Source organism: Cyrtonyx montezumae, unplaced genomic scaffold (assembly GCF_038088225.1).
Source record: "Cyrtonyx montezumae isolate F1298 unplaced genomic scaffold, pur_monq_1.0 scaffold_51, whole genome shotgun sequence".
In the NCBI taxonomy this organism is placed as follows: Eukaryota; Metazoa; Chordata; class Aves; order Galliformes; family Odontophoridae; genus Cyrtonyx; species Cyrtonyx montezumae.
The window spans coordinates 1,496,274-1,508,302 of NW_027072058.1; the positions used below are offsets into that span (position 1 = coordinate 1,496,274).

General features: G+C 48.3%; 1 protein-coding gene across 2 annotated transcripts in view; it reads left to right on the forward strand.

Annotated features, from left to right (window-relative positions):
* PTPRS (protein tyrosine phosphatase receptor type S) overlaps positions 1-12,029 on the forward strand; it is a 119,936-nt gene that overhangs the window by 86,802 nt on the left and 21,105 nt on the right. The window contains exons 13-22 of one of the 2 annotated variants that reach the window (XM_065748640.1): positions 125-318; positions 755-781; positions 2,570-2,687; positions 5,812-6,402; positions 7,093-7,190; positions 7,696-7,949; positions 8,247-8,340; positions 8,566-8,781; positions 10,173-10,330; positions 10,966-10,977. In XM_065748640.1, coding sequence (XP_065604712.1) covers positions 125-318; positions 755-781; positions 2,570-2,687; positions 5,812-6,402; positions 7,093-7,190; positions 7,696-7,949; positions 8,247-8,340; positions 8,566-8,781; positions 10,173-10,330; positions 10,966-10,977 — 1,762 coding nt within the window. The remainder of the gene's footprint in view (positions 1-124; positions 319-754; positions 782-2,569; positions 2,688-5,811; positions 6,403-7,092; positions 7,191-7,695; positions 7,950-8,246; positions 8,341-8,565; positions 8,782-10,172; positions 10,331-10,965; positions 10,978-12,029) is intronic. The other variant, XM_065748641.1, reaches the window with a different exon arrangement.

Consider the following 12,029-nt stretch of genomic DNA (forward strand, 5'->3'; position numbering starts at 1 on the left):
TATGTTAGATTTCTCCCTTCTTTCAGGGCTGTAGATTCCGCATGCATATGCCCCATAATGGAAGTGACAGGCTCCAGACAGAAATCCCCAAGTGACTCTTGTCCCTTCCATCTCTTCCTCGCAGTGCCCAGCGCGCCGCCTCGGAAAGTGGAGGTGGAGGTCCTGAACTCAACTGCAATCCAGGTGTTCTGGCGCTCTCCAGTCCAGAACCGACAGCATGGCCAGATTCGTGGCTACCAGGTCCACTATGTGCGCATGGAGAACGGAGAGGCCCGGGGGCTGCCCCAGATCAAGGACATCATGCTGGCTGATGCCCAGGTAAAGGCTCACAACCTGCTCCGACCTCTTTTTCTCCTGTGGAAGCTTTGAGGGGATGGGTGCTCCAGCCACCTTGTCTTGTTCCAAGCAGCATATTAGTGAAGAAACGTCTCTGTGACAAAGGTAGATGTTATCTCCCTGCAATTCATTTGCAGTCCCAGAAAACAGCTATTGCGGAAGAGCATGAGCTGCTCTCCCAGCACTGAGCTAAATACCATCCATCCTCCTGTGTCTGGGAAGTCTCTTAAGACAGACAGAGGCCACAGAGGAATCTACTGATTTCTTCCACTCTACTTCTTCCTTCACAGTGGCCTGGTAACTTCTGACCTTGTGTGGCTGCTTGCTCGGGGACTTCTTCCTCATGTTGTCTCTCTGTCTTTCCCTTCTTTCCCCTCTTGTATTCTCATATGCAAAACCTCTCTTGTTCTCTGCTCAGTGGGAAACAGATGACACTGCTGAATACGTAAGTAAAAACAACAAAACGTCCTCCTATCCTGGTTCTGTCCCTTCCCTTCTCCCACTTCCTGTTGTGGTGTTTTCCTTTTTTTTGTTTGGTTTGTTTTTGTTGGATTGTTTTTGCAGTGCCAGTGTGCCTGTTTTAAAACCTGCTGTTGGTGTTCCCATGCATTGTCCTTGCCCTGTTTGCTCTGCTCTGCAACCCTGTGTGATTGTGTAATGTGTCAGCATGTGGTGGTACTGTGGGGTTTTCCCTTCGGCTCTGAGGGAAAGGCAGTCTGCTGCTCCCCCATAGGGAAGCAGGTGGGACACTGAGGTTGGGAGGACCTTAATGATGCACCTAAAGATGGGCTGCTCTGCCACCACCCAGCCTTGTGTCTGGAAAACAAAGATAGACTGAAAAGCATTGGCTGTTCAAAGCCCTGTAACTTCTGAGGTATCAGCAAATGCTTTGTGCCCTGAAAGGGCCAAGATTCATAGATACTTGTTCACACAAAGCCCTCAATTGCTGTTGGCCCTTTTGCCTTTCAAGTAGACCATAAAATCATCTTGGCTGTTTGGCATTCGCTGCTTCTGTTAAAATGCCAAATGGTTTCAGTGATCTTACAGCTACAAAGCAGTAGGAGAAAGCATTTCCTTGGAGGAGGGGGATCCCAAGATAATACACTGCTACAAGGAATATATGTATATCTCCCAGTGATTGCTGAGCTCCCTACAAAAGCAAGGGGCTCATTGCAGATGGAGGGGCTGCGCTGCTTGCCTAAAATGTTAATAAAACTCAGTGGCAAGGGTGAAAGCAGGACAGGTTTTTTGACTCCCAGAAGGCAGAGCTCTCTCCCTAGCTAATGGCTTCCAAACTTGATTGAAGTCCTGCTGTTTTGAAGTACTGCATTTTCCTCCTCATGATCAGCTCTGAGGGCAGCACAAATATTTTCAGCACCAGCAATTTTTTCCCAAGTGCTGCCCTGAGATTTAATTTCATTATCACTGAGGGACAGTAGGGATGAGGGGAAAGAAAGGCCACAAAATGTGCACAAAATTCACATCTCCCTCCTTCTCAGAGCCTTGGAGAAAACCCTGCTGCAGTGCCCCCATCCTGTTTGGTTTAGCATGGATATTCTGTTACAGCACAGCCCTTGGAGAAGCTGAGTGCTTGTGGGAAGGGCTGTTCTTGAGGCCTGTCTTCTAACAGAAGCTTTTGGGAGCCAGGTGTGGTGAGGCTGACAGAGGAGGGAGGAAGGAGGGCACTGGGAATTTGGCAGAGAGCTCTTAACTTGCAAGCAAAAAATGACATCTTGCACTTTGTGTTAAAGCAATCCTTTTAATATTATGAAGGCATAATAAAAATATCTCTGAGGAGAGAAGGGAGGGGATAAAGGAGAATAAAATGTAATATCCTTGAAACCACTGAAACCTCCTCTGAGATGGCATAGTGAAGAGGAACATTTTGAAGAGTGCAACAGTGTTTTGATGGCTGAAGCAGTTTGTGTTGAGATACGGATTGTGTGAGAAGTAGATCTGAAAGGGAACACATTGAATTGGGCCTGCAGAAACACGCTGTGTTCACAGAGGGGCTGTTTGCAGCTGGGGTGTGTGCTGCACCCAGGGGGACGTGGCCCTCAACCTTCTGCAGTTGCCACATCTGCCTAGTTGCCCCTGGGTGTCTTGTGGCTTCTAATTCAGTGAATGTTCCTGCATGTTAGAAAAGACCCGAGATTCCTGCAAGGAGGAGAGATCTACCTGTGTGTATGTACATAAGTATTTACACCATTTTCCTTTGGAATCTTGCAAACAGGAGATGGTCATTGCTGGGCTCCAGCCTGAGACTGCATATTCCATTACCGTAGCCGCCTACACCATGAAGGGAGATGGTGCTCGCAGCAAACCAAAAGTGGTCACCACTAAGGGTGCAGGTGAGACTTTTCTTGATCCTTTGCAACACCCCCTTTCATAACATCCTGGAGCAAAGTAGCTTCTTTCATCTCACTCTCCTCAGAACAAATGCCATACTTGCAAAGAGTTGAAAAGCAACAGAGAGACAGTGCTTACTTGCAAAGAGTTGAAAAGCAACAGAGAGACAGTGAAGGCTTATGCTGCCCAGCCTTATCTTCTTTCAGTATCATGCGTGAACATAGCTCCCCTCTTTGCCTGGGACTAGTGATACGTAGGGAGGAAGAATAGTGACAGTATTGACCTTTTCTTGCAAATATTTCTGCAGCCTGGGCTTGCTGTGCACATATCACCCAGATTCATTCCTCCCTTTGCCCTATTCTTTGTGGCAAAGTCTGTCAGCCTCAGTGCAGAGGATGCAGTGTCAGGCTAGGATGCTAGGGCCTGAAAGGAGTGACAAAGGTCACCAGGGTACTCCTTGTTCCTCCACTCAGTTGTGCTGCAGGCAGAAAGGAGAGGTATGTGTTCCACCTGTCTTCTCATCATCTTCCTTCCTGTGGTTGGTGCTCTCACAGACAGAGCTCTGCTATGCAGTATGACAGAAGTTTTGTGTAATAGAGTGGGACTTGTGTGCCTGCACCTGGTTGTTGGACTGTGGTTACCTTCTCTCACCCCATCTTACCCTTGCTCGGGCTGTCAGGTAATGGCTCTCTGCCCTTGTCATTTCATTTCATTGTCTACTCTCATCCCTGTTTGCTGTTTCTTCGTTGTGGGGCAGTTATCTTCACCGTGCTTCTAGCAGCTTCAAAACTGACATTATCTCTTGTTTCTGGAGGAATGTTGTTCTCTGCCTCTGCAGTGGTCAAAGGCATTTGGTCAGTGCAGTGTGATTAGCCTGGAAACCTCAGCTCAGACCCTCAGCTGAGGGCTTGGGAGCCTGAAATGTGCAAAACAGGAGCAGCTGCTGCCCCCTGTGCTGTTGTCTTTTACTCTGTCCCACCCTGATCCCATGCTATTTTTCTGTCTTCAGACAAAATGAGAATTCAGCCTTTCTCTTTGCTCTTGCCTCTCCTGCATAGCTAAGAGATGGTACATAGGAGAACAAGGTGGATTTCCCGGACATGGATAGAAACAGCAGGGTACGTTTGGATGCCATCATCCAAACTCCTGTCCTCACACTCTGTAGTATCAGTGGGCTGCCAGAAGATTTTTCCTTCATTTATGCTCTTCTCTTTCCCCTTCCAGCTTTGCCCATGTGGCTTCTCACTCTGTCTCTGCTTCTCTCCTCTCATGTCCTTCTTCCTGAGGCTCTCTGCCTTCTTCATTTTTCTCTCTGGAACCTTTTTTCTCCCTCCCTTCCTTCCTGTCTTGTCACTCTCTTGTCAGCCTCTCCCATGTCTCCCTATTAGGATTTGTAGTGCAGGTGATCAGTTGCAGAGGGATGTTTTCTCCAGCACAGCAGCTATTACCCAAAACTCAATTTTCCCCAACTTGAAATAGCTATTAAAAAAAAATAAAAATCTTTCAAATGGTTTTGTAGCATTCTTATCTTCTTTGCAGCGTTGAGTCAATATACCTTCCAAGAAGAGAGATCTTTTTCTTTATCATTCAGGGCTATGGGCTGAATTTAAATACAGTAATACATCCAATTTTCTCCTTTACTGTCCAAACCAATTGCAAAATAAAGCACTTCCCCCTGCTTCCTTCTTTCTTTTCTCCGAAACAATATTTGTTGTTCAAATGTAATATTTTCAAGCTCAGCTGACTGTAGTAACATTTGTGATAAAAACAGAAGCATAAAGGTAATGGCATTGTTTTTCTCTGTCATGTGTTTCTTCGGTATTTCCAAGGGAGGATCTCCCAGCACTGCTCCCTAGGCATCCGTTGGCAGTTCAGAGTGAATGAAGCATTTGTTTCAGAGATGACGCCTCATCCCTGTGTTCACATGTCAGTCAGTACACCCAGCAGGATGGTTTCCCTGGAATGACTGCCAGGATCCCTGACACATGCAGCATCCTTCCCTGCCAGCTCCCTCCTGCTCGCTTTGTTAGCTGCACTGCAGCTTTCCAGCCTGCCAACTCAGTCAGACGCGTGCTGCCGGAGTGGGCCGGGGTCACTCCTATACTCCATTCTCTCTCTCTTTCTGCTCAATCAAAAGAAGCACCAAGGCAAGGAGAAGGAAATTAGATCTCTAATAGTGGAGTGAATGTAAATGATGCGTGAGCTGCTGGAATTAATGCTCTGATTTCATCCAGTTTCAGAAACCTCTGGGCCTACACATATCATTTAACTGTGGTAGTGGGCTTGCTCTGCTGTCGGGCTGAGCCAGGGCTCATTAGGCAGAGGCACTGCTGAGTTCCTGCAGTATTCCCCAAACATGGAGGAACTATCTGACAGGGTGAGAAGGGAGCTAGCTGAAAACACACCAATACTCAGATGTCTTTTCCCTTCACCCAGAGGAGAGAAATTGCAGCATCTCTTCCTGCCCTCTGCCTTGCACAGACTTTGAGCTTTAGTTTCAACTCTCTGTATGCTTCTCTATACCCAGCTGGGTGATCAGATGCCTGCCAGACTTACTTCAGCTGGCCTCATGCCTGCTGCTCAGTACCTGGGGCTGCCCAGACTTTCCTTTCCCATCCTTCATTACTTCATCTGCAGCTGCTCTGGCCTCCCCAGCCTGAGCCAATCTGTTCCAGTCTCTTTCTGCATGAGTTGTGCTGCGTAATGGAGAGAAAGAGAGAACAGGAATTTAGGGGACTCCTGCACTCATTTGTGCCTGTGCTGTGATGCAGTATGCTTGGGTGATGATGACAGCAGGGCTCCTGAGTTCGTTCTTCCCAACTATGGTAAAGTGGTCAGGTTAGAAGAGAGAAGCAGGGCTCACCTTTCCTTCCCGAGGACAGGGAACAAAAATCCAGAACCATGTAAGAATATCACAGGAGCAGTGCATCTCCTCTCCTCAACTTGATAGAGACCATCCACCTGTAGAGTGGGTGGGTAGCAGCAGCCTGGTTTAGTGAGGTACACAAGGTCAAGGTGAAAACTTGCCAGCAATTCAAGGGATCTGTGCTGCAGCTCGAGCGTCTGCATCTCCTCACCAGCTACCCTGTCCCGCACGTGGCTGAGGCTGTCTCTGTTCTCTCCCAGTCCCAGGGAAGCCCATCCTGTCTGTGCACCAGACAGAGGAGAATACTCTTCTGGTGAAATGGGAGCCTCCGCTGGATGCTGAAGGCCAGGTGATGGGCTACCGGCTCCAGTTTGGCCGCAAGGACGTCGACCCCCTGGCTACCTTGGAGTTCACAGCCCTGGAGGATAAGTACACCGCTCCCAGCATCCACAAAGGCGCCACATATGTTTTCAAGCTGGCTGTGAAAAGCCGGGCTGGCTTTGGGGAGGAAGCTGTACAGGAACTCACCACCCCTGAAGACATCCCCAAGGGTTACCCCCAAATCCTCGAGGCGAGCAACATCACTTCCATGTCGGTCCAGTTTGGCTGGCTCCCCCCCGTGCTGGCCGAGAGGAATGGAGCCATCGTCAAATACACCGTGGCCTACCGGGAAGCCGGTTCTCCTGGCAACCCACTGGAAAAAGACCTGTCCCCCTCCCCAGAGAACTCGTACACCCTCAACGGCCTCAAACCCAACACTGCCTATGATGTTAAAATCCGTGCTCACACCAGTAAAGGCCCCGGGCCGTACAGCCCAACCGTCCAGTATCGAACGTTCCAGCTGGATCAAGGTAGGACTTACCGGTTTCTCCTCCCTCTCTCTCCTTGTAACCGGGGCTGGTGCCAGGAGGCAGAGAGCTGGAGAGGTAAAGCCAGGCTCAGCCAGGCTCGTGAGTAAATGCAGAGCACTCTGGTTTCACGCTCAGTCTCTCAGCTCCTCTCTGCCTTGTGCCAGGTAAGTCTCTTTTACCACTTTCTTCTAAGTTAAGTCCGGACACCCTTCTTTCACTGGCACCTGAAGTATGGGGCCAGTCGCTATACAGGTGGGAAGAGCATTTTCTTCAGCTTTTGCAAACAGCCGAAAGAAAACAGAAAAATCAGAAAGCCTCAAATGTTACCTGGGTTGGGTTTCCTCACCTGAGCATGCTCAGAAAGCCAGCACCTCGTTCCTGCAGCAGCCACCTAGACCCATAGTGTGCACTGAGCACGGACAGGGTGAGGGGCAGAGCCACGCACCCTCCCTCACCCTGTCCGGGGTTAGGCATGGGGACAGGGAGCATTAGGAAGTGGACCTTGGCAAAACTTAAGCAAAGTGTGAAGGAGGGAGTAAGCCCTTCCATTCCTGCAGCAGCGACCAGACTCTGACTGGCACACCTTTTTGCCAGTGTCTGACATTGTCTTCCCTCTGTTTCTTGCTCTTCCTTTCCTCTGCTGCCTTTTCTTCTTCTTTCTCCCCTTTTTCCTCACTTTTCTCTCAGCAGTTTTACCCAAAAACTTCAAGGTGAAGATGGTGACAAAGACATCTGTCCTTTTGAGCTGGGAGTTTCCGGAGAATTACAACTCTCCCACTCCATACAAGGCAAGTGGAAAGCAAGAGTCAGAACTGTGTTCCTTCTCAATTTCCTGAGAGTCTTGTCTGTTCATTTGAAGAACTGATTATAAGAGCCAAAAATTATGGATCTGCTTCTCAGATCTGGGCAAATAATGGTTAATCTCTAAGTAAAGGTATGCTGAAAATCAGCCAGTGGGGTTGCACTCCTACCTCTGTTAGAAAACTTCTGCCTCTCTTGGCAGGTTGTCACAGCCTTCCCATTTTCGGATAAAAAGTTCTCTTCACAGAGAAGTCCTCTTCAAGTTTTAAGGCCCTGTCCCCTGTCTGCCTTGTGCCTGGGGACACTACGGCTCTAGAGTCAGACAGCTCCCCACTCAGTGGCTCCTGTGCCTGTGTTTGTTCCAGCTCTAGTTGGATCAGGGCACAGTCAAGTGGCCCATGTCCTCTGCAAACCAAAGCAAAGGAGTCTGGTTCTCCAGGCAGTATCAGCCTTGCTCATGGTACATCTTTGCTGCCTCTTCTCTCTGCACAGATCCAGTACAATGGGCTGAACGTTGATGTGGATGGCCGTACCACCAAGAAACTCATCACCAACTTGAAGCCCCACACATTCTACAACTTCGTCCTCATGAACCGTGGCAATAGTATGGGTGGCCTGCAGCAAAATGTAGCTGCCTGGACTGCTGCTAACATGTTATCTAGGAAGCCAGAAGTGACCCACAAGCCTGATGCTGATGGCAACGTGGTGGTGATTCTCCCTGATGTGAAGAGCTCTGTGGCTGTCCAGTAGGTTTCTAATAAACTGCAGACTTGATGTACTGAGTTCATGTTGCAGGGCATCAGCTTTGATGGCTGGAGTCCGTAGTGTTGCCACAGGAACGCAAAGGCAAGCATGTTACATGGGGCTGTCACTGACTCCAGAAACAACAATAACAAGTGACAAATTAAATATAAGGGGCTTACTGGGTGGAGCCACCAGGAGTGAGTGGGCAAACCTAGCTTTCCTCCATCACTGTGTGTGCTCTCTTGTGGCTCCCAGAATGAGATTCAGACCTATTTCTTCTGATTATTCCCAACTTTTAGAGCTTACTACATTGTGGTGGTGCCTCTGAAGAAGTCCCGTGGAGGACAGTTCTTGAACCCCTTGGGCAGCCCTGAAGAGATGGACCTAGAGGAGGTGAGTGTGGCTGACACTGCAGCCAGCTGTAAAGGAGAGAGCAAAGAGTGTAATGGATGTTACGGTGACCAGAGATCCTGGGAAGGGTGGGTTTGGGGCATGTGATCTGTGTTCTGAGAACCTAAAATGAGACTAGTCGGAGTGCCATGGTTTGGCTCTCCCCCCTTCCTGTTCCCTGAAGGTGCTGAAGGCATCAGTTCTCACAGTGCTCTTTGCTTCCTCCAGCTCGTTCAGGACATCGCTAGGCTGCGACGCCGAAGTCTGCGTCACTCCCGTCAGCTGGACTTCCCCAAGCCCTACATTGCTGCCCGTTTTCGTTCCCTTCCCAACCACTTCGTCCTGGGTGATATGAAACACTACGACAACTTTGAGAACAGAGCCCTGGAGCCGGGGCAGAGATATGTCATCTTCATCCTGGCAGTGCTCCAGGAACCTGAGGCAGTAAGTGCTGCCTTGCCCTCTTGAGATGCCTACGGCCCTGCTGTCCCCATTATTAACCGGGGACAGCACCTGCAGGGGCAGCTCTGTTGTGAGCTGCCAGCAAATCTTCTGCCCCCCTGGCATTCTCTGTAACTCTCTTCCACCAGATGTTAGAGCTTGAGGTTTTATTCTTTGCAAAAGCCTTCCAGTCCAGCTCTGGACTATTGGAGCTGTTTGTGCTTGTGTCTGCACCCAGCAAGTGTGCTGTTCCATGCAGATAGTCTGACACAAGCATCTTGTGTGCTGCATCTGCATTTTGTCAGTCTGTTCAGGCAGGACTTTCTGCACTTGTGGCTCCAGAGTTGAAGTCAGAATGGAGGGTACTGAACTATCAGCAGTACACTTCAGTTCAGGGATCCCTGGGTCAAACCCCTTTACAAAACATCATTTCTTTTGCAGACTGCCCCTGTATTCCTTAGAGCAGTGACCCCAGATGTCCTGCTTTGAGAGCAGCATGCCACATGTCCTGGTTATCGCTAAGCTCCCCACCAAACAGAGGGGAGTATGTTTTTTAATGGAAAACCAGATCTGCTCTCTGCTCTCTTCACCACTTCAGCACCGCAGCCAATTTCAGCAATGCTGTGTTTGGCTTTATGAAAATAACTGTTTTAATATTTACCTGCCCTCCTCCCTCACGCACAATAGGAAGCAGTCGAATACTTTGTTGTTTTTAAATCCCCCTATGGAATTGTAGCAGGGAGCTATTTGAAATTAAGGGTTTTCAGAGGGATTTTTCAAAATAAATATTTAGTTGTGTATTTGATATTAAAGGATTAGGCTGACACGCTTGTGAATGCGTTTCTCAATCGGATTACTGCAGCTTGTGGTAGTTTTTGCTTTAGAACGAGGTACTGCACGCTCACTCACAGCAGCCTGGAATCACACCAGTTGCCTCATGAAACAAAACTGCAGTCTTGCTGAGAGCTGATGGAGTTTTTGAAGACCCAGAGCCCACATCTCCTGTTCTTGTCCTATCCCAGAGTTTTCATTGAAACCAAGGCCTGCCATTTCTACTCTGTGCACTTGGTTTTTTTGTAGTTTCTGTGTAAGATGGGAACACATCTTTCCTGGGGTGGGAAGGCTGTGGTGGGCAGTGCTCGTTAGCTAGGACTGTGGTGGGTTTTAACCTGCCTCTTATTTTTTCTAGAGCACAGCTCCATGCAGAGCTGACATATTACAATGAATTATTTTATGTTTAAGTCACCAGACCAGACTGTTTCTAAGCATTAATTTTTGTTCTAATTCCTCCCCTCTTTCTCTGTAATCTCATCTGTAATACTGTACATTTGCCCATCATTTTAAGTCCCCATTCCCTCTCTCTACTCTTTTCCACAATCTTTCATGTCTTTCAGACGTTTGCTGCTAGTCCTTTCTCCGACCCTATACAACTGGACAACCCTGACCCACAGCCAATCATTGATGGAGAGGAAGGGCTGATCTGGGTTATTGGGCCCGTCCTGGCTGTGGTGTTCATCATCTGCATTGTCATTGCCATTCTGCTCTACAAAAAGTAAGTTATGCTTCTTGCCCAGTTCTGTGACAGTTCTGAATGTTTCCAGTAATAACCCCTAAAGGCAGTTTCCTCCTTGGTCCTAAAGTTGTTAGTTGGAGAGCAAATCCTGCCACCAGCACCAGAGAAGGCAGAAATGCTGAAATAGCCAACAGCCTCTGGAAATCTCCTTTTCCTTGGATTTCTGAGAAGCTCACAGCACACAGACAGGAGTAGGGTCCCCTTGAGAGCAGACAGGTCACACTGCAGTAAAAGAGGGCAGCAAAGGAAGCAGAAGCTAAGTAAAACAAATCAAGAAAAGAGACAAGATGGCAGCTCGGCCAGTACAGGTGTGTCCCTAGGGTCATTACCCACTATGGAGAGAGCTCCATTAACCCTGCTCTACCCTTCTGCAGTTGATTTGCTGACACACATGTGAGTATCTTTTACTGCTGCTGCCAAACACAGAAGTACTGTAGGGGGCAGGGACTCAGGTGTTCCTTGTTGGTGTTCATTAACACAGGGGAGTGCTGGTCCCACCTTCCACCTGTGTTACCAGGGTTAGAGCTGAGCAAATGTTTCCCAATTCTTCTGCAGTTCCTTTCTAATCTGGACATTTGTCTTGTCTTTTCTCCACTCACTGCTTTCCTGGACAGCAAGCCAGACAGGTAAGAGCACCAGATTTGCCATTTACTGAGGTTCTTTCTTTGTGGGTTGGCTGTGTGTTAGGCAGTCTTTACTGCCTCTGGTGATGGGGCTCTGTTGGTACTGTTTCTACTGCTAGATCTTTCCTAAAGGGCACCCACTAAAGATGATGTTTGAATTGAGGCAAAAAGGCAAAGAAATGCCAGCTTTCTTCTGCTTCTCTGTTCCTAAATATAATGGCCTTTCTCAAGCTACGCAGCAGTGACAGTGACTCATAAAACTGTGGGTTAATAGAGCAGGGAAACATGCATTTGTGTTGTAGTCAGAGGTGAAAGTGGGTTTTATCTTTGTTTGAGTGTCCCATACAGGCTTCTCCAAGCCACTGGCATACTAGAAACAGAATCTCACCAGCTGAGCTATTCTCACCCCATTGCAAAAGCCATTCTTGTCCCATCAGCCAGGGACTTCTAATGGAGTTTGCTTATAGCTGCAGAATGAGTCTATTTCAAACCATTTTCAAGGCTGAGAGAGCTTTCATTGAAGGTAACGGATGAGTTTAGCCAATGAACTACTTTACAGCAGTTAAAGAACTGCGGCAAAAATAAACTACTCCTAAACTGCAAAGTGGTATAATTCCAAAATGCTGCCCCATGCAGTGCTAGCAGAGCTCATGCCACTTCTTCTAGCAATTAATGACGTTAAGAGACAGCTAACAGTGCACAGAGCAAGCTCCTCTCTGCCTAAGCAATTACCATTATTGCTGCAGGCGTATTATGGGAGGCATCTGTGCAACCCGAGCAGGAGAGGTGAGGAGCTTTACAGCCATCTTGTGAGAGGGGCTAGGACAATATCTGCAAGCCCTGGGGTGCGGGTACATGTTCTCTGCTCATTCAAGAAGTTCTACTTCCAGCAGCTTGTCACTGTTCCCTTGCCAGAGGTTGTCACCTCTTCAGATCAGCGCCGGGCTTTGCTTCCAAATTCTTTTCAAGGAGAATGAGCCAGGTCAGCAAAGACTTTTAAACTGCCTCAGCTAACCTAGCGCGTTTTAAGCAAAATAGATTTTGAAGCACTTTCA